The sequence below is a fragment of the Battus philenor genome, unplaced genomic scaffold, assembly GCF_028537555.1.
Source record: "Battus philenor isolate CCGP_79_NKW_IND1 unplaced genomic scaffold, ilBatPhil1.0.hap1 SCAF_3, whole genome shotgun sequence".
In the NCBI taxonomy this organism is placed as follows: domain Eukaryota; kingdom Metazoa; phylum Arthropoda; class Insecta; order Lepidoptera; family Papilionidae; genus Battus; species Battus philenor.
The window spans coordinates 12,463,481-12,485,384 of NW_027181693.1; the positions used below are offsets into that span (position 1 = coordinate 12,463,481).

General features: G+C 35.2%; 2 protein-coding genes across 3 annotated transcripts; both read left to right on the forward strand.

The window, feature by feature from the left end:
* Positions 1-1,113: 1,113 nt before the first annotated feature.
* On the forward strand, positions 1,114-19,589 carry DNAlig4 (DNA ligase 4). 2 transcript variants are annotated; one of them, XM_068770502.1, is made up of 14 exons: positions 1,114-1,275; positions 4,755-4,943; positions 5,033-5,333; positions 6,383-6,558; positions 7,579-7,749; positions 9,320-9,512; positions 11,663-11,876; positions 12,688-12,814; positions 13,100-13,190; positions 14,546-14,733; positions 17,036-17,173; positions 17,260-17,524; positions 18,291-18,565; positions 19,257-19,589. In XM_068770502.1, the coding sequence occupies exons 2-14, from the start codon at positions 4,776-4,778 to the stop codon at positions 19,584-19,586; spliced, it is 2,637 nt and encodes an 878-aa protein (XP_068626603.1). In that variant the 5' UTR covers positions 1,114-1,275; positions 4,755-4,775; the 3' UTR covers positions 19,587-19,589. The 2 variants fall into 2 exon arrangements, with proteins under 2 accessions (XP_068626603.1, XP_068626604.1); XM_068770503.1 differs by lacking the exon at positions 7,579-7,749.
* On the forward strand, positions 1,269-4,308 carry LOC137926802 (general transcription factor 3C polypeptide 3). Its single transcript, XM_068770504.1, has one exon. The coding sequence runs from the start codon at positions 1,322-1,324 to the stop codon at positions 3,737-3,739; it is 2,418 nt and encodes an 805-aa protein (XP_068626605.1). The 5' UTR covers positions 1,269-1,321; the 3' UTR covers positions 3,740-4,308.
* Positions 19,590-21,904: the final 2,315 nt, after the last annotated feature.

The window sequence follows — 21,904 nt, forward strand, 5'->3', positions numbered from 1 at the left end:
ATTTATGTAACAAAAGTGATAAATACAGGGAACTTAATCTTTTAAATAAAAGCAGTAATCTCTATCAGCGCCTTCACGATATTATTACATATATAATATTTCACGAATCTGATTCAAGTATGGTTCTTCTGTAAGTGAAGTATTTTATGGCCTTCTCAAACGCAGTAAGCGTGTTTTCTGGCGATAAAACTGAATCGCCTAAAACGGTGCCGAATTACGGCTCTTATGCGATTGACTTCGAAATTATGTTGGTGTAGTGTGGTGTGCATGAATTCTTTTCCCATGCTTTGATAGTATAACCAGCACAAAACAACCCTTCTTATGCAAAAGTACTTGTAAATACACATCTGCATCCAATTATCCGTTTGTATTGGATCTTTTTGTTAGTCACTTTTCTCATTCAATAAAAATTTTCACTTGTTGGTTTTTCATTTGTTATAGTAATTAAAAGACAATTACCCTTTAAAATTTTAAATATAAGGTTATACTTGATTACCCGAGGTAATTGTACCGCTAGTAAAACCAGCTTTAGAATAGTGTTTACCAACGTGGGGACCACAACCCACAGGGCGGAAATTTGATTGTTGAGGGGGGCAATTTGAAAGTGAACTTGTCATGAGTTTAACCCTTCCGCTTTAATTTAAATGTTAGATAAGGGGGGCGTAAGCAATTTTAGAAAGGCTATGGGGGGTATGGCACATAAAAGGTTTAAAATACTGCTTTAGACGGTAAAAGTTTAAAAAGGTTATTAAGTTAAGTTAAAAAAGGCGATTGTAGTCTTAAATTTCTTCTTTCTCTGAGATACGTTAATTTCATAACGCTGTAAAAAATTTATAAAATTTAAATTTGTTCAAAAATATCATATTGCCGTATTGCCGTTTGAGATACTTATTTAGCATAATGATTTTTTTCAGTAAGCTTTCTTTTTTCGTTCAACGTCAAAAACAATTAAGTTATTTTGGTTTAGCAAAACATCAAAGACGTAGTTCAGTTGACTAATTAAAAAAAATTAACCTTCTATTTTAAATTAAAAATTAGTAATCTATGCACTTTGTCAATATTAAACACATATTGACTATTTGTGCTGTCAAATACAAAATTCGCTTTGCTTTTAGATAGTTGCAATAGTTTTGTTATTTGAATTATTTATAATAAATGAACAATACAGTAATAATGAATATATGACTCTATGGTTGCTAATCGTAATACTATAACAATTAAAAATTGTACGGATATATAATTAAGGTGTTACAGGATTTCAACACTAGAAAACGAGTAAGTCAACATTTTGTAATATACACTGATTGTAGTTGAAAAAGCTATGGATATCGACGAGCCTGGGCAATCTAGTGGTAATAGTTTAGAAAAAATAGATGTAGAAAATGATTTAACGAATAAATTTTTAAGCGGCGAAATGTCTTTTGCCGAATATTCAAGTGAATGGTACAGTGGTGACGATGAAGAAGAAACAGAAGACTTAAATAAATTGTCGGATGACGATTCCCGGCCTACGGTACAACAAGTCGGTAAAACTGGACAAAGGCGTCGTAAGTTTACGCGTTTATCCCCTGTTTTATTAGGCTTGATGGGTGAAGCTAATTTGCGATTCGTTAGAGGCGATAAAGAGACTGCTGAAAGAATGTGTCACGAAATTATTAAGCAAATCCCAACTGCTCCTGAACCATATCAGACATTGGCTCAAATATATGAACATGATGCTGAAAAGTCTCTACAATTTTCTTTGTTAGCTGCACATTTAAGTCCTTCTGATGCTAATGAGTGGTTAAGATTAGCTGGCATATCAAAACTAAGAAATGATGTAAAACAAGAAATGATTTGTTATACTCAGGCAATAAAAGCAGAACCATTCAATTTAAGTATTCACATGGAAAGATTAGATTTATTAACAGCTCTTGAGGAAATTAAATACCCACTTAATACATTAAATGTAACCAGAGTCAAGTGTTATCACAAAATAGTTACTTGCTTACCAGCATCTGAAGGTGAAACAATTATGAAATACGCTAAAATGGCTGCAAAAATATATCATAATAATAATGAATTGGAGCGTGCCTTGGCTGTGCTTGATGTGGCTTATAATAAATGTTCTTCACTCTTTACATTAGAAGATACAAATATGTACCTTGAGTTGTTAATCAATCAAAAACAATATCAAGCATGTTTAGAAGTTTTTGTTGCTAATGTTGGAGTTATAATAGAAGCAGAAATACAGACAATTAAAAATGCCAGTGATGAAATAGAAGAACAAACTAATTATTTAAACTGTACAATTCCTAACAATTTACCTATTGATTTAAAAAGTAAATTATTAATTTGTTTTATACATTTAGGTGCTATTAGTTTAGTACAAACACTTTTGAGTGATTTTCTTACTAATGATGTTGAAAAAGCTGGAGATTTGTATATGGATATTGAAGAGGCGTTTTCCTCTGTTGGTTATCATGAATTAGCTATGCAACTTCTAGAACCTCTAGTGAAGAATACTACATTTGATTTGGGAGCTGTGTGGCTTAAACATGCTGAATGTCTTTATAATTTAGGAAGAGAAGATGATGCAGTTGAGTCTTATTATAAAGTTTTAAAACATGCACCGCAGCATCCTGACGCTCGCAGAAAGCTTTACATGATTTTAGAGAAAAAGGGTAAGATTGACGAGGCCCTAAATATTTTGCAGCAAGACTATAATTATGTTGTTAGTGCTAAGCTGCTCTATGAACACTGTTTAGAATTAAAGAAATACAATAGAACCTCAAAATATTTAGAGGTGGGAGAAGCACTGCTCTCAAAAACATTCCCAAGGTTTAGACATCAAGAAGAGTTAAGTATTGCTTGTAAAACAAAAGGAGGTATAGACCTTATTCATGAGTTTCGTTCTATGCGAGGGGAAAATCCTTATCATGAAGATGACCTACATTTTGATGAAGATGAGACCTTCAAACTATCATCACAAGAAGAATGGGATTTCTTCAAAGAGTTATTAAGTATTGCTCATGATAATAAACAGTATTACACAATGCAAAGACTGTGTTTTGGTGCTATGATGTCCAAAGCCTTGACATCAAATCGTCTAGATATTGATTTTTATTGCTTACAGGCATGTCTACTGAGTAATGATCATCATAATGCTTTAAGGTTTATAAGGGATTTTACACATAAATATCCTAGCCCTTGCACATGGAATCTATTAAATTTAGTGATAAGTTTGGTTGATGATACAGCACATGTAAAATTTTTGTCAAGACTTTTTCAAAAAGACTATAATATTGTTAGAAATTTGTTCTTGGGCAATAACTTTTTGACCTCTGGAAGATATCTTGTTGCTTTAAAATATTTTTTGGAGTACCATGATCAGTGCAGAGAGCCATTGTCGTCGTTCTTGCTAGGTGTAACAATAATGATTATGGCAGCCCAAAGGACAGTTGATAAACATCATAACTTGATACTGCAAGGTTTATCATACCTTACAACATATAAGCAATTGAGAAAATGTGACCAGGAAGCTTATTATAACATAGGAAGGGTTTACCACATGTTAAGCTTAAATAATCTGGCAATAGAATATTATGAAAAAGCATTGTCTTGTGGACCAATCACAGAGTGTGAACAGCATGGTGTCATAGACTTGACAAAAGAAACAGCTTATAATCTATACATATTGTACAAAGATCATTCACCTGAAATGGCTCGTAAATATATGTTCAAGTACCTTGTAATTTAAATAAACATAATATACAAGAATATATTTATTTCAATAAAGAATCCCTTATTTGAAGTTTGTACAAAAATGAGTTAATGTTAATACAATGAAAATCAATTCATATAAAAAGTATGATAACCAAATAATTATAATTAAAATAATGGGTCAGTTAAGAAAAGTCTATTTGAAAGAATGTTTGTACAGGATGAGCCAAGAATTTATTGGCATACCCTTATTGTTTGAAACAATTTAATTAAAACAATGGTTCGCTTATTACTGTCACTTATTTCACATTAAATATATTATGAGATTTACACTAGTCTGCCTGACTGCTCCTTTAATGAAGAAAGAGGTAAAGAAGTTTAAAGAGATGGGATACTAAATGTAAAGCAAACCGGAGGTCCACGCACCTGGACTATGTGCACCAAAGAGAACATGCAGAAAGTTTCTGCTTTTGTTTGTAGTGATCCAGATTTATCAACCCACAAACGTTCGGCTAAATTAGGATTATTTGCTCCTTATTTTGTAATAACATATAAATTTACATTTGTATAAATCATGTTTATAAAAGTACTGTTTTATTGTGTATAGTAAGCTAAAAAGTTTTGTTTAAATGTTATAAAAATATTTTTGTATAAAGTCCATTTTGTTTCATTATAAAACCCAGATTGTCATTTAAATTATAATTATTACAAATTTATTATTACACATACATATGTGACAAAAAATTCTTGCGCGATTAGACATTCTTTATAAGCCAGCATGCATTGAGTTACACTGAATTTTTAAAACTGTTATTCTATTTATTACCTTATTTCGTGGATGTTTTTATTAAGTCCTAAAACTTTTATTTAATTTGATTTTTTCTTGGAAATATTCCACACTCAAGTAATTACAAAGTAATAATAATAAAATAAAAAACAAATAATTGACTTAACAGATATGTATAAAGAATAATCAGACATGTGTTACTTGTTTAACATAGCAAGTAATAAATAGTGAACACCACTGTATTTTTTCAATTTTTTTTTTACAGTAAAATAGAGACAAGAAGATAATGACGTCAACCAATGTTTTAGTTCCGGCTAACGAAGTGTTATTTGAAGATCTGTGTGCTATTTTAGATAAAATAGTAAACACAAAGAAGAAGTATGAAAAATCTATGATTTTAGTGAATTTTATTGACGATTTTAAGATAAAGGCGGCACAAATAACGGAACCTAAGGTGAGTAATGAATGTAACTGATATTTATCAAATATAAGCATAATCTCGTAAATATAAATTTAATTTATTTTAAAATGTAATGATTTCAGGATGCTAGCTTTTATCCCATCCTTAGGTTACTGCTGCCGTCTTTAGAACGTGAAAGGCATTCATATAACTTAAAAGAGAGGAGACTTGGAAATAAATTGGTGCAGGCATTAGCTTGGGATGAATCTTCGCAAAATGCTCGAATGTTGTTAAACTATCGATCAAGTAATCAATCGCAAACGGATTTTGCCACCGTCGCCAGCAATGTGTTAAAATATACAGTTTGCGAGACATCGAATCTAACGGTTGGAGATATTAACGAAATACTAGATAACATTGCAAATGTGACACACGGAAAATCACGTGAGTGTTTATAATGTACACATTTAAAGGGTTATTAGTTATAGGTGTAAAAACTGTAAAGTGGTGAATGTACATTTGTCAGCAAAGAGCTTTAAAGCTTTCGTACACTTATTTCTCTGTATAAAGCGATCACTAAAATTAAACATCAATTTATCTTTTTTATTGCTATGCGACGCGTCAAAAGATTCACAGTACAGTCTACAGACAAATAGTAAATAATTATTAATTTTAATATGCAATAATCCGAATTTCGAGAACGCTTTTCTTACTCAATGGCTTTCTCCTACGCACACACACTCTGTGCACATCTGGAAACTGTCTCTCTGAGCTGGTTTTTAATTTTAGGGAACAAGAATATTTCAAAGGTCTGTAAGGCGAAGGAGTCCTTTAAAAACACCTCTAAATAAATTATAACTGGGTGGCTTAGTATCAAGTAGCGACATATAGTAAAAAGATTTAAAACTATCATCCCGATGAATTTAAAGAATTCCTAAATAAACGAAAAGAACTAAAGTAATGTTAATAAGAATAGTAACAGACCAAGTCAAACCTCGGACTTCCGGGGCCCTTGCGCCAGGTTTAAGGAGCATCCGCCAAAGCGATCTAATAATTCATTAGTCTCTCAATTCGCTGCCCAATTGTTGTATATAGATGGCCGACCTAAGGCTTCTAAGGGAGCCCTCGAGTTTTGTTACCTAAAACTAGGTTCAGGATAGGCGCTGTGCGCGTTCCGCTTTCTCAAACCTGTGGAATTAATAAATGCTAAAAAGTTTATTTAGACCCTTGAACAACATTTATATATATATATATATATATATATATATATATATATATATATATATATATATAATAAATGTCTGATGTAATAAATAATATAATAAATAATAATATAATAAATGTTCATAAATGTCTCCAAAAAAATATTTTTATTTATTAAGTCTTAAAGGTTAATAATTTAAAAATATTTTCACCTCAAAATTTGTCGATAGGCTCGCCCGTCCAAAAAAAAAATAGAATGTCTCAATTTGCATATTTTTATTTATACACAGCTTCTCTGGAAGATATATTCACTACGGTAATCAAGAAGATAAATCCTAGGCAGTTGAAATGGCTATTGCGGATAATATTAAAAGATTTGAAGCTAAACATGGGACAGACACGTATATTTGCAGCTCTCGATGCAGATGCAGAGAATTATTACAATTATTGCAATAATCTTAAGAGGGTTAGTTATTTTTTTTTTATGAACATTGTATTATAGATAATTAGATGGATTAAGACTTGCGATCGTATGTCGCGGGTTTAATTTTCAGGATACAATCTTATGTAATTAACACTTTGTGCATTAATTATATAGGATTGCCACTGTTCACAGACAACTTTACAAAAGATGGGCGATTATGGCTTATTACTCCATAGAACTCTTGACATAAGGCCAAGGCCTTTCAGTGAGCGTCTAGCTGAAACGACAACGAAGTTTACTAAAGGTCGTTTCTAAAAATATATATGTTTAAAAATATGTTATAACAAGATTTAGTTAGATAGAATTTGTATCGAATTATAGCTGCCACTTGAAGCTTCATATTTTATCTATAGCTTGCTAACTCACCAGTCCAGACAGACGCCAAAATGACTTTGGCTCATGCCCCGCGCGACTGTTGGAACTTTTCACGGTATTATTACTATAAGTGTACAAATACTCTTGTTAGTTTAATGGCGTTCCGTATGGAACAGTCATGTGGTTTACTTCACTCAACAGTCTTTTATTTCAAAGAAATAACAACATCCCTTGATTGACCATTGGTAAATCCGAATGAGATTTGTTAGCTATATTAATAAAAAAATGTATTAATTTTTTTTAACAAATTTTATATGACTAAATAATGTAAAATTGCGCGTTAATAATCGTGGCTGAAACGTGGTCTCTCACTTCGGGTCTCCTTGGCAAGCTCAGTCATCAATGATCCATGTGAATGGCAAATGGCATTAACACGGCATTTCTCCATGAGATCGAATACCAAACGAGGAGATACCTAGACGAATGGAAATTACCGCCAAAATGAAATCGCAAGTTGAAGTACCAGTGCGCAGTGCAGATTGTCGCTGATTAAAGTTTTGGACTGGAAACGTCTACGGAGGACGCTGGATGCAAGCGGCTTCCAAACGGTTTTACATGGGGGTGGCCTATGTCCCGTGGTGACGATCCTGCGGCTGAAATGATGATGAAATAATGCTATTTAAACAGGTCTGTCTGGAGTTTGACGGAGGGAACACGCGTCCATCAGAGATGGGTGTACAAATATTTCACTCAGTCAGTCCGATGCTGTTGAGCGCTCTGCCTATAACTAAGTATTCTATACTTTCCACATCTAAAACCTACATAACTGAGGAGAAATACGACGGTGAAAGGTTTCAGGTGAGTTTATGAACGCTGTTTTATTTTTGTTTATAAATGCTGTTTATTTATTGGCATTTACTTCAGTTTATTTCTCCCTTAAGTCGACTGGTCTTCGTAGGGGATAGGGACCACAACCCTCCAACAACAAAGGAAAAAAAAAACTCCAAAACAGTCACAGAAAATTAGAAATATATGTCGAACCTGTAAATGTTCTCACATTAAAAAACCAGGAGTAACATGGAGCAGAGTGGCCAGAGATAGAGTAGAATGGAGTAAGTTGGAGGAGGCCTTTGCCAACTGGCAAACGGACTTACAAAAAGTAACAAAACACATATAAGGAAAAAATTGAATTTAGTTAATATACATAAGTGTAGCATTAAAATTAAGTAAACATTATTGTATTTTTTAAGTCCGAATAATAGGCTTTATGTCATAGTTGTTAGTTGATAATAAATTAGTTCTAGCATACCATCGGGATCGAAAGCAAGACTGCCATTATTTAGGACACTTAGATGTCTTGGGTGGACTCTTAATGGAGTAACAACCACAAAGCCATCAGGGCTTTAAAATTTCAATTGCAGAATACCCGAGATTGCCAAACCGCGGTTGAAAAGGTTGCTATTAGATTAGAATCCATATTTTTTATAATAATGTAATTCTAGTCAAATTTTCGTCAAGATAATATTATTTTGCACAGTTTTTATCGATATCAGTAATGGTAAACTTAAGACGAACTCATTTTTATAGATACGTTCAAAGAAAAAAAATTGGCAGTATAAATATTCTAGTTTTAATCACAGTTGGTTATTACCAATAATATTACGTACTATAATAATAACTAATAATTTGTGGACTCATTAATGTAAGAAAATACGAAAAAAATAGTTTCTGTTTCCTTTTATATTAATTTTTGTTTACAATATTACGTAAGTGAAATATGTAAATAATGTCTTTAATTAAGAAAAGGACCAATTCATAGGTATTTCCACACATGCAGTCGAAGTCGTGCAGTAAAGTGCACCGCCCGCCAGCCCGCTGATAAATGCGCATGCGGCAGAGTTCACTCAAGAGTTGACTCTGTGTTTGGCAGAAATCGGTGTAACATTACTCCTGAAGACGCCCCATGGAGAAGAGAAACACGTTGAGTGATTTAGCGGTGGTAGTTGTGTGATTCGCATTGTTTGCCGCATGCGCATTTATCAGCGGGCTGGCGGGCGGTGCACTTTATTGCACGACTACGACTGCATGTGCGGAAGTAGCTATATATTGGTCCTTTTCTAACTTAGGATGGACTTTTGCAAAATAACGCCTGATTCCATTAAATATGTCTTTAAATGTAAATCATTGGTATAATTTAGTTTTTTAACATTTTAAAAAACCTAAATTCACACACACTTATATATACAAGTATGTAAATGTTCATATTTTTTGTCTTTACTTGTGTGATGTATGTCATTCCCCCAAAGATTACTGAATGATCGATATTGAGCTACCCGCATACAGAGAATTTGGTTATGTCGTCGGCCCATCTAGTGAGAAGCCTACCCACGCCGCATAACTATATAAAAATAAATCAATTTGATTTTAGATACACATGAAGGATAACGTATTCCAATATTTTACAAGAAAAGGACACGATATCCCTAATTTTGGAACCAGTTATGAGTCCGGGATGTTGACCCCCTTATTAAAAGGTTGCTTTGCTTCAGACGTTGAAAGTTTTATTCTTGACGGTGAAATGTTGGGATGGAATGAAGAACAGGGGGAATATGGATCGAAAGGTAAACATTAATAATATAACAGGTTGTCAAATATCTCTCTTCCGCTTTTTTGCTCTTTATTCAATGCTTGATAAAAAGTGTTACAGTGATCGCATTTAGTTCAAATATGCGCTGTTTTGTTCGATAATCTGTTTCCATCTAGACGGCAACTTCATAATACCTCCCTCGTAGAAGCCCCCCTCCTTATTTGCGAAGAACTCGGACAGCCACTTTTCACAAACCTCTTTTGAGTTCAACTTTACACCACCAAGGGCGTTCGCCATGGACAGGAACAGGTGGTAATCACTTGGCGCTATGTCCGGGCTATATGGTGGATGTGATAAAACCTCCCATCCGAGCTCCCGTAGCTTCTGACGAGTCATCAACGAAGTGTGTGGTCTGGCGTTGTCCTGGTGGAACACTACACCCTTCCTGTTGGCCAATTCTGGACGCTTCTAATCGATCGCCTGCTTCAAGCGGTCCAGTTGTTCGCAGTAGATGGTAGAATTAAGCGTCTGGCCATATGGGAGCAGCTCATAGTGGATGATTCCCTTCCAATCCCACCAAACACACAGCAAAACCTTCCTGGCCGTCAATCCCGGCTTGGCCACTGTTTGGGACGATTCACCGGCCTTCGACCACGACCGTTTTCGCTTGATATTGTCGTATGTGATCCATTTTTCGTCGCCAGTCACCATCCGCTTCAAGAATGGGTCGAGTTCGTTCCGTTTCAGCAGCATATCGCAGGCGTTGATTCGGTCCAGAAGGTTTTTTTGCGTCAAATCATGCGGCACCCAAACATCAAGCTTTTTTTGTATCCAGCCTTCTGCAGATGGTTTAAAATGGTTTGGTGACTAACTCCCATCTCCTGGGCGATGTCACGAGATGCCACATGCCGGTCTAACTCGATGTAGTCCATGATTTGATCGGTATTTGTCGTCACAGGTCTTCCGCCGGCTGGCTTATCCATGGTGTCGTTTTCGCCGGCTCTGAATCGTTGAAACCATTCCTCCGCGGTTCGAAGTGATAGAGTACCATCCCCCAAAACACCATTAATCTCACGGAACGTTTCTCTAGCGGATTTGCCTTTAACGAAGGAAAACTTTAAAATAGCGCGAATTTCGGCGTTAGTGAACTCCATGTTTACACGTCTATAACTGTTGAACGCAATATCCAAACTAATCATGCATAGCGTCGTTTTGTAGGTTATGTCAAGACCTTTCAAATTATGTATAGTATTGCCAGATACGAGCTCTGTAGCGCTTTGTACATAGCCGCGAAAGTCAAAAGACAAAAAGGCGGAAGGGAGATATTTGACAACCTATTATTTATTTTATTAGATAACAGTTATTACAATTTTATTATAATGATATTAAACATACGCATTTAGTATAAGTTAACAAACATTACAAGCAAACACAAAATGCATTAGGTAAAAATAAAATGCATTGACAAATTAAAATATTTAATATATTACGGAAAAACTGTTTTTTTTTATTTAATTACAATACATTAAACGAAAGAACAAAAAAGAAATTACTCTCATTCTTTTTTTCGGAATCGAAGGTTCGAATTCAGTTTCATTACTCGAAGTTATTTGTGCCGATTCGATGTTTGAAGCAGAAATATTTACATTATGAGAGATGGTAATAAAATCGGTTATTAAAACAAAAAAAAACTTTTTTGGAAAACCGTGTAAAAACGAAAACGTGTAAAACGAGTACCGTGTAAATCGGGGGATAGGTGTACTCTGCTTTTGGGGGGAAGACAGAGTTATGTAGGCTTCCTATCCATAAAATCTTTTCGGTAAACTCCTACGCTATGTGAACGACTCTAGTATCTCCATAACGAACACCCACAGTCCCTCACGCTGTGCTATTTTGGATAGCCCGTCCCAGGGTACGAATTGTTCACGTTAACCCTGAAACTTTCGAAGTGATATCACTATGATTTGAGACCACATCGATCCATCGTCAGCCTCAGAGCGCTGAAGCATTTAGCATTATGAATTCATTGCACAAATGTTAAAGCAATGTCCGTTTTTTATTTATGCATATTTCGAATGAGATATCTCGCTTACGCCCGGCTAACTTAAAAGACTATTGACTGTTTTGAAGTATTCTAAGGAGGCGTGTAATTTGTATAATATATTGTTGTTAAATTAATTAAAGGTATGAATTTCGATGTGAAGGCCCTTAAAGATGACTCGGTGTACAAACCTAGCTTTGTAGCCTTTGATATTTTGTACTATAACGGGCAATCGTTAGTGGGGCCGCCGGAAAATGGAGGCGTGACTCTAATGAAACGGCTTGATATTTTGGACAAAGTGTTTCAAGACGTTCCAGAAGTTATTACACACAGTAAGTGGAAATTAGTGAAACAGAAGTAAGTATTTTATATTCGCATTACGTTTGCTTTATGATTATTACATCTGTTGTATTACAATTGTGAAACTAAAAGGTTTAAATGCTGTTGCTTGACAAGCTGACAGTATAGTTTCATTATTTTCATTTTATTATAATTTATTTATTGTATCTTACTTTTGAATTATATAAACACATGTGGCGACATTAAAGTTGTAGGTGAGTAATTACTAGTTTATTACTTGAAAGTAATTTTCAAAAGAAATGCGTCTTCAGTTTTTGTACTACTATTTTGACAACTCCTTTGACATCTGTCATAAAAGAGCATCAAAAAATAAAAAAGCCAAGGTAAACTATTATTCAGCCTCATTACACACAGACTTATATACCTACATATATATAACGTCAAGTCATTCGTTCTTGGCTTAATTCGTCGAAAGAAATTTTGTATCTTTTTTGGAAACCTTTATACCTGTGTAAAAATGTGTTATATTATGTTTACATATTATTAAAAAATAATCAATTCTATTTTACCAACTATCTCTTGGTATATTTAGGTCAATTTTTTTCACCTTTTTATTTTTTTCTCTTTTATAATATTTACTTATTAATCTATCTTCATTAATTTAAATCTGCACTACCCAAACGGTTGACTGCAATAGAATGTCTTTGACATTAAGTTAGCCGTTATAATTATTACGAGAAGCGTGTAAATAAAAGAAAATAGAATAAGTGATAAACCACTCAAGGATCTTCGATTGGCTGCACTGATAGACACCAGTTCTATTTTAATTTGAAATACATTTAAAATTAATAAATTCGTTTTTTCTCAGTTCTGATATATTAGATGCTTTCAATAAATCCGTTGACGAAGATAAAGAAGGGATAACAGTGAAAGATACTGAATCATATTATCTCGCAAATCGACGAGGCAGCGACTGGTACAAAATAAAGGGCGAGGTAATTAACACGTTCATATTAAATATTTAATAATAGCTTTTTTAACGAAGACACAACTAAATTTTTAGCTGCTATTAGCTGTTTCAAATAGCAGTTTCTTTAATTTAAATGGCAATTTTATACCAGTAAACCTTAACCGATGTTTTTAAATATATTAGAATTATTATTATATATTAACATATTTAGATATTTTTAAACGTAATTTATATTATTTTTTATTTTAAATATTCATATTAAAATTTTTACTGTAGTATTTTTAAAATGTTAATTTTTTTTGTGATCTAGTATACAAAGAGCACAATACAGGATCTCGATCTTGTGATAATCGGCAAGACGCGTTCACGAAGGTTCTACGTTGCGTGTGTTGATAATTCAGGTTAGTGTACTTTCTAAACATAAACTAAAATAGATAACGTAAAATCTTTTATTAATTGTAATCACAGGTTTACGTGGTTTTTTTTTTGGTTTTATAAATTCCAAAATTAACCAAAGAGCAAAAATTATTTAAGAAAAGGACTAATATATAGCTATTTCCGTTATACAGCAGTAGACGTGCAATGAAGTGCACCGCCCGCCAGCCCGGTGATAAATGCGGCAAACAATGGGAATTACACAACTATCACCGTTTAATCCTTCAACACATGTTTCACCCCTCCACAGGGCATCCTCAGGAGTAATGTTACATCGATTAGTGCCAAACACCGAGTCAGAGGTTTTAAAAAATTAATTAAGAAAGGACCAATATCTAGCCACTTCCGCACATGCAGTGGTTGTCGTGCATGAAAGTGCACCGCCCGCCAGCCCGCTCGTAAATGCGCATGCGACAGACAATGCCAACTACACAACCGCCACCGTAAATTCACCCAGATATTGGTCCTTTCTTATTTAGGATGGACTTCCGCAATGTAACGCCTGATTCCATTAAATATAAAAAATGAATTGTCTAGAATTATAATACCTAATAACACTTGTTAAGACAACTACGTATGTCCAATTTTGTTTAGGCTATTATAGAAAAATAAGTTCTGTAACAAAAAATTAAGCTACATTCAATCATGCTCGATTAAATATATCAATTTTCAACCAAACTATCAAAAAGGTTTTATAAGTTTAAAAAAAAAATCGTATAAACTCCGCACTAATTTTAGTAGTAACACCATAATTTCGAATTTAAAATTCGTACGACATTTTATATACTTCCTTTGTACTTTTTTCTTGTTCACCGATATATGTTTGTTAGCTATATTAAATTTTTATTACGTAAACGATTATTATAATGGTGTCAATCTTAATTTTAGTATAATTACTATAACATACAATATAATTATTGTTCTGGTTTTTTCATCATTAATTTATCATAAATAGAATATAATTAGATAAACATTTAATTTTGCAATGTCGTAATCTAAATTTTCAAAATATTATTTCGTATTATATGATCATTAAGTTATTTATTATCTCTAAAATCAATAATTTAGGGATAGGGTGTACCATTCATCAATGGACAACCTACACATTCACCCTTTTAAAGTTTTACAGCTATATCCATTTACCTTGTATCATTATCATCTTGTCAGTCGATAACCGTCCACTGCAAGGCGTATACCTCCGTGTAAAGATCGCCCTAATGACAGATCATGCGTTGCCCGCATCCAGCGACTTCCCGTGACTTTTACTTTGTCGTCGATCTACCTATTGGGAGGGACTATAACCGTGTATACGTGTAATTAGGTGCGAGCGCAAGGTGGCTGTGCATGGCGAGCGTCGGACACCTGGGGTGGGCACAGTACTCCGCATTGAGTGCACGCCTGCAGCCGCATTGGCGTCGCGCCGCCGACTACCCACCTCCGTCTTACCTCGTCTTCAACAACAAACACGTAGATTTCTGGCTACCACCTGAAAACTCCGTCGTCTTGCAGGTTCGTGTGGAAACTTTATAAAAAAAACTAATCTAATTCACAACCCTCGGTTGTGATACAGCTTAAGAAATTTAATTTAGTGTGCTAAGTATAAGGAAGACAAAAGCATTATCGCGAATGGTATGTATGAAGTTGTAACGAAATCTCTTTGGCTGTACTATTTGTATATAGCAGGTTTGGTTGCCAGGTTAAAGAAAAGGTAAGAAAAGGACTAATATATAGCTACTTCCGCTATTTAGGAGTAGTCGTGCAATAAAGTGCACCTCCCGCCAGCCCGCTGATAAATGCGCATGCGGCAAACAATGCGAATTACACAACTACCACCGTTAAATCACTCAACACGTGTTTCACTCTTCCACGGGGCATCCTCAGGAGTAATGTTACACCGATTAGTTCCAAACACCGAGTGCTTCTTTTTTTGTGATTTTATATAATAGATAAGTAAGTTGGGCGAATCTGTTGGTAAATTTGTAATAATGGAGAGGAGGAAACATTCACCTGCTCGTTAAATATAGTTCCAATACCCCCCCGTGTCTTATTATTTCTAATCGTTCTAACACGTCTCGTAGCCGTAATCCTTTGTTACAGGTATGCAGCACGTCATAGGAATGACTGTCTGGTAAACTATGTCTCGATTCTAATAAATGTTTAGAGAAATGAGATCTTTCAGGACGATCATTTCTATACGCGAAAATATGTTCCTTATACCGAATGTTAAAACTACGACCAGTTTGACCCACGTATAACCCATCACATCCACCACACTTCAACCTGTAGACACCCGACTACCTGCCAATCGCGGTTTTCTCTTTGCTGTTGCAAACCGCACGGCGAATAGTGTTGTTAGTTCTGAACGGCACATAAACGCCGTTTTCCCTTAATATTTTAGATCAGTGATTCCTAAAGTGGTCTATATCGACCCCTAGGGGTCTATGACAACCTGCAAGGGGTCTACGTCAGCGAAAAAAAATGGGGGTCTATGAAATGAAAATGGGGGTCCACAATAGTGAATCTCAACATATACACTTTTACATTTTTAATTTCTTTTCCATCGTCATACCTAGTGGAAAGGGGGTTCAGCGTTGTTACCAATCTCCTAACGAAAACAGAAACATATTGGACATCATTAGCCGATGAGATTTGAGATTAACCCTTACAAAATTGACGCCAAATGTTGATAATTTATTATTAAAACATCAGGTTCATCCTTCTCATTGCTTATATTATTTTATTTATAGTTTATTTTATGTTTATTTAATGTTACGTATAAGTATACATAACAGATACAAAATTTTATTTTGAGTAGTTTTAATTTAAATTCAATTAATAAATGTTTTATACATTGTTTAAAAGGTGTTTTTACTTTAAGTTTGTAACATTAAACTTCACTACAGTTAGAAATTTACAATCATAAGGAAATCAATATCAGGTAAGTAGAGGGTCTACCCAACACGGAAAAACAGCAAGGGGTCTACGACACAAAAAACTTTGGGAACTCTGTTTTAGATACTTTTTCAGATATTGGTCCTAAATATAAGAAACTAGATCTATAGTTATGGACAACGCGTTCAGGCGGCGCTGCGTATAAAAGACCCCTGATCTGTTGGTTTACCTTCTTCTTAATTAGACCGTCCACCATTCGTCGCTCGTAGCCATTTGCAACCGCAATTAAATAAATGATATTAAGTTTTTTATTATAAGCTTTTACATTTAATGGCTATGTATGAATGAAAGGCTGCAAGTTTATGTTGCCAAGAATGACAGGAAGAGGATGGAGTCACCAGATCCGTGTTACTTGGTTTTCTATATACCTCAAAAACATGCTGATAATTTTCCCGTGTGATAGTGATAGCACTCGGTGTTTGGCACTAATCGGTGTAACATTACTCCTGAGGATGCCCCGTGGAGGGGTGAAACACGTGTTGAGTGATGTAATGTGGTAATTGTGTAATTCGCATTGTTTGCCGCATGTGCATTTATTTACTGCTACATAGCGGAAATAGCTATATATTAGTTCTTTTAGATAATTAAAAAAAAGGAGCAGGTTAGACAAATTTTGTTTGAAACCATTCTTTTTTCATATAGAACCAAAACGTATCACGAGTTGCTGTTACGATCCGGTAGACACGTTGTGGGTAGCCCACCCACTGGGTGGACCGACGACATAGGTCGCTCGAAGTCATTGGATACGAGCAGCGTGATCATGGTAGCGATGTTTGGGGGAGGGCCTATGCCTTGCCAGCGGGTGTTTATCAGGTGAAATGAAGAAGTCTGAAATAATTCCAGGTGCACTTTATTGCAGATACGTGCTTCGGAACTAGTGAAAAGTGAAAACTACGGCACTCCCTATACGCTACGCTTCCAACGCGTCATTAAAGTTCGCTACGACAAACCTGTGAAAGATATTCTGACATTACAAGAATTCGAAGAAATAATCTCGGTACTTCTTACAGTTTTGCAAGTCGATATTGTAATAAACATTGTGTTACTTTACGTAGGAGATATTCAAATTAAATTTGTTCACAGCCGAACACAAAAGTGGTTAAACTTAATAAAACTATTAATCAAGAAGAAATAGACAGTGTTGCCATGATACCACACAAAAAGACTCCGAAAAAAAGTATTCAAGTGGCAGAGCCGTTTCAGTCCAAGCCCTCGGGCGACGTGGCCGTAATATCTCAGGCTTTGCGTGGCAGAAAAATTTGTATTCTCTCTGATGACATTGACTGTTCTAAAGCAGACCTGATCAGAATCGTGGAATCGCACGGCGGAAAACATACAGAAAAATATGGTAACTATAATTTTACCTTTTACATTTTTTTTAAGTTATTATTTATCACAAGAACTTTTTAAAAATTAATAAACCGTCACTATGACCATCGATACTAATCGTCCTCATCATTACATGGGCCTTACGAGAAGGCTCAAGATCACCCACAGAGCAATGGTAGGGGCGATGCCCGGAGTTTTTCTGGGAGATCGAATCAAACATGAGGAGATTCGCAGAAGAACTAAAGTCACCGACATAGTTCTAAGAACTGTTTGTCTGAAGTGGCAGTGGGCGAGACACGTCGTTTGTGCAATCGATAGCCATATGGACCGGAAATTTTTCGAGTGGTGACCAGGTGCCGGTAGACACCGTGTGGGCAACCAACCAATACGATAAACTACCATTCTCTTCCGGCCTAACCTAAAGTTTGAAGGTATACTTTCAAATGCAACTTCTAATTATGAAAGATTTGATTGGTTTTTTTTTATATTATACAATACAAAAGTACCTCTAACATGGTCAGAGTCTTTTTAATTCTAGTTAACAATTTCTAGACGGGGGGGGGGGGGGGGGAAATCCTCATCGGACGCCTGGGAATGGAGGGCCCAGGCAGTGTCAGATTTTACTGACTGAAACCCCCCACCGTCGGCTCTGTTACAATTAGTTTCTAATTATTTTAGATTTGATTGGTTGGACGTGTTTAGGTTTAGGCGGCGGACAATGGACGGACATCAAAGCTAACGGACTGTAAACTTATTTTAAAATATTTGTTTGTAAATGTTCAAAGGAATGGATACATGGTGTTGTGTAGCGGGCAGGCTAACGCCTTATGTGAAGTCCACTGTAACAGCGAATGCCGAGATAGACATTGCGAGTACGGAGTGGTTGAGATCACTTCCCGCGGCCGATGAGCCGTGCTCCTTGTCACCGTTTGACATGTTGACTATGAAGAAGGAAACTAAACTGGAAATGAATTTGTACTACGACAACTATGGAGACAGTTACAGGAATCCGATAGATGTAGACACCTTGAAGAAGTGCCTCGATAAAATGAACTACGTTGTAAGTCAATAATTATGTATTTCTTTTGTAATTGACAAGTGCTATTAAATTGCCAGTGGACAAGCAATGTGACGCGTAGAACGACAGACCTCCAAGCGCAGTGTAGAATGATGATGATGTCTCTTAACCTGTCAACTGCCTACGGGTCAAATCTGCCCGAAATAAAGTAGGGTACATTATAACGAACTACCTTAAAAATACAGTTTAAAATCGCTTGCTCGGCATGTTCTACAGACCACAGGATCATTAATCATTTAAATAAAAACGTTCTTGACACTGACAGGCGCCATGTTGCAGCAAACGAAGGGTTAAACCTCTTTTACTGTAACAAAGCTGCCTTCTTGTGATATTCCATCAGATCGAGAGAAGTGCTATAAAATGCTTACAGCTATACACCGATACCTTGTTTTGCGTTTTCACTGTGTGTCGTTAGATTTTCGAGGATACGTTGCTTTGTTCGATCTTAACATGGTTTGCTATAGAAAATCTTATTTCACTTTTCGTCGATTGAAACAATTAGCGTCGCGAACATAACCACGACGCAAAGTACACCAATATCTCTATTGGTGTACATAAAAAAGACTAATGTAGTTAAGCGGATATTCCAAGAAAAAATTATATCATAAACACTGACCATTATTGAATCTTTTTATTTTATTTACTTAATAAATAATTGCACATATTTTTTCAGAAACCCTTGGTATATCTAACAATAAACGAGAAAATGAAAGTCGATAAAGAGCTATTTGAAGAATACAATCCATTCTCGTTTTTGCGTGGTTGCTTCTTAGCATTTCTTAAAAGGAATGACATTCAATCGATTTTAGCGCGATTGTATGGCGCTAATATATGTGATATCGATTCATCTAACGTCACTCATGTAATCATACCAAATATGGCGTCAAAGGACATCATAGCAGATGCCAAGAAAATCGATGTTCTGTTAGTCGGAGAAGAATGGCTGGATACGTGTTTTAAGGAGGGAAGAAGAGTCAAAGAGAATGTATTTATTGTATCTTAAGTATTTATAGAAACTATTAAAGATTTATACAATGAAGTCTTTTATTATATTTTTAAATGGTAAACCAACAGCAATATATAATATAAGCTTACATTAGTTTTATAAAAAAATACAAAGTTTCACATTTGCCTATTTAAGGCGTACACATCTCAGGCGATAAATATTTTAGCTTATATACGTTAATAACATAATAATTCGGGAAACAATATTAAGCTGCAATTATAGCATCTTGGAATGCTCTAAGTTCGGGCGATGTCAATTGATGGCGTAAGTTGTATATTGCCTTGCGATATTGTTTGAGTCAGGTTCTTGCATATAAGACCCACGCTCAATTGTTCGTCAAGCACCAACACTAATAATAATAAAGGTCGACTGCATATTATCGTTACTGGTGTTACTACAGGATTTACTAGATTTTATATAAACAGTACTAAATTAAAAGCACATTCAATTTACAAAAAATGACCTACTCGGACATTTCCGCATTGAATTAATTGTAGGTGTTGCACATTCACGGAATCGAATAGTGTAGTACGAGGTAGATATCGTGGCGGGAAATATTAAACACTTTTCTTATTCAACACAAATTACACTCAAATCTTTTTACAAGATTTTTAAATAATACGGTAAATACAATAACAATAAATACACAATTTAACATGAATTTTTGTTATAACGCGAATGCTGACATAATATTATTAATCATAATTTAGAAAGTGCTTATAGAAACTTGACCTAAACAGCAACAAAATATAATTAGGGGGAAATGAGATTCTTCAAACCCATCTAGAAATCTGCATATCTGACATATTTACTGATAGCATTTTTTCTTCCATTCCGTGCCCGCTTTGTTATGAAGAAGCAATAAATAAAGCTAATTTCAATTTGTATCTTGTGCTTATGGATTGAATTTTGATTACACACATATTAGATTTTTTTTGTTATAAGAAATAATTATTTTAGTTCCATAAACGCTTACACAATATGGTTTTTTTTTTGGGAGAATATTAAGAGTTTTGTTCTCTGCCCAAATTTATTATACATGTATATTTTATACGATTTTTTGCACGCTTTTCTAAGTAACGTATCTGTCGTAAAAAAAAGAGTCGGGTATGGTCATCAATTTTACGCACAAGGCTTAAAAGAGACGTATTGCATTTAGTTTCAGAGCCCATCTCGACTTTCATTAAAAATAAATGAAACTAACAAACACATCTTGTTGAACGAACTTATTTTAACAAAGAATAATGTATATTACAATAAACGGAGAGCCGCTTTGTGGGCGAACCGTGTTCATTAGAGTAATCAAACGCACTCGGCCGTATAACGAATTAAAAGCGCGCGTAATTTGAAGAGCTGAAACAACAGAAAGTTTGTCCGACGTCGGCATGCAGCGCGTACAATTATCGTGCCTCAACGCCCCGCCGCGGTTATTAAGTCGGGAACAAGCCAACATTGTTCGATAGCCCGTACTTTGTCACGAGTAGTATAATTATAAAGTAATATTTATTTATTGTTCATCAGAATGCTGGCTGATAAAGTATTGTGAATATATATTGGTCACAAATTAATAAAAAAATATAGCAAAGCGCCGTTAATTCATACATCGTGCTGGTAAATTATGTTCGACAAATCGTTTTGCAAAAACATGACACCATACCAACAATCACTTCACCTGCATCACTTAGCACAAGACATCGCGTCATTCACAATAGAACAAATACTATTCACCATAATACCCGTTCTTAGGGCCACCCGCTCCCTGGCTCCCCGCGAACAGCGTAGGCGAACCGAGGTTGGATCCGGATCCATCTTTGACTCGCCTGTGGTCCACGCTGCCGTCCCAAGCCGCATATATAACATCAACACTACACAGCTCTACTCGGGTAGAGCGCTCTACTACGCATATAAAACTAAAATTCGTCTGTCCAGCGTCCGGTGAAGCTGTAAAAGCCCCCGGGCTAACAGCATTTACTTCAACCGAAACCAAGTATGGCGCCATTTAAACTGTCGGGCATGTAATGAGGTCCTGTAAAAATTCCCCAGATAACACCGGCCCAAACATTTACACTTAGTCGTCTTCGAGAAGAGACTTTTTTTAACTAAGGTTTAGCAATCTTTCTTTCCCAATAATGTTCATTAAGGAAATTAGTAATGCCATCCTTGTCGTACTTTGATTCGTCGATCCAAAGTATTCGCTTCAAAAAGTTTCCATCTTCTATTGAAGTACTAAGATAGAAGATGGATATTACCTGGCTCGCTATCTTCTTAGTGTAGTACACTATAAATGATTTCATAAAAGATAGCGCAAATTGGGA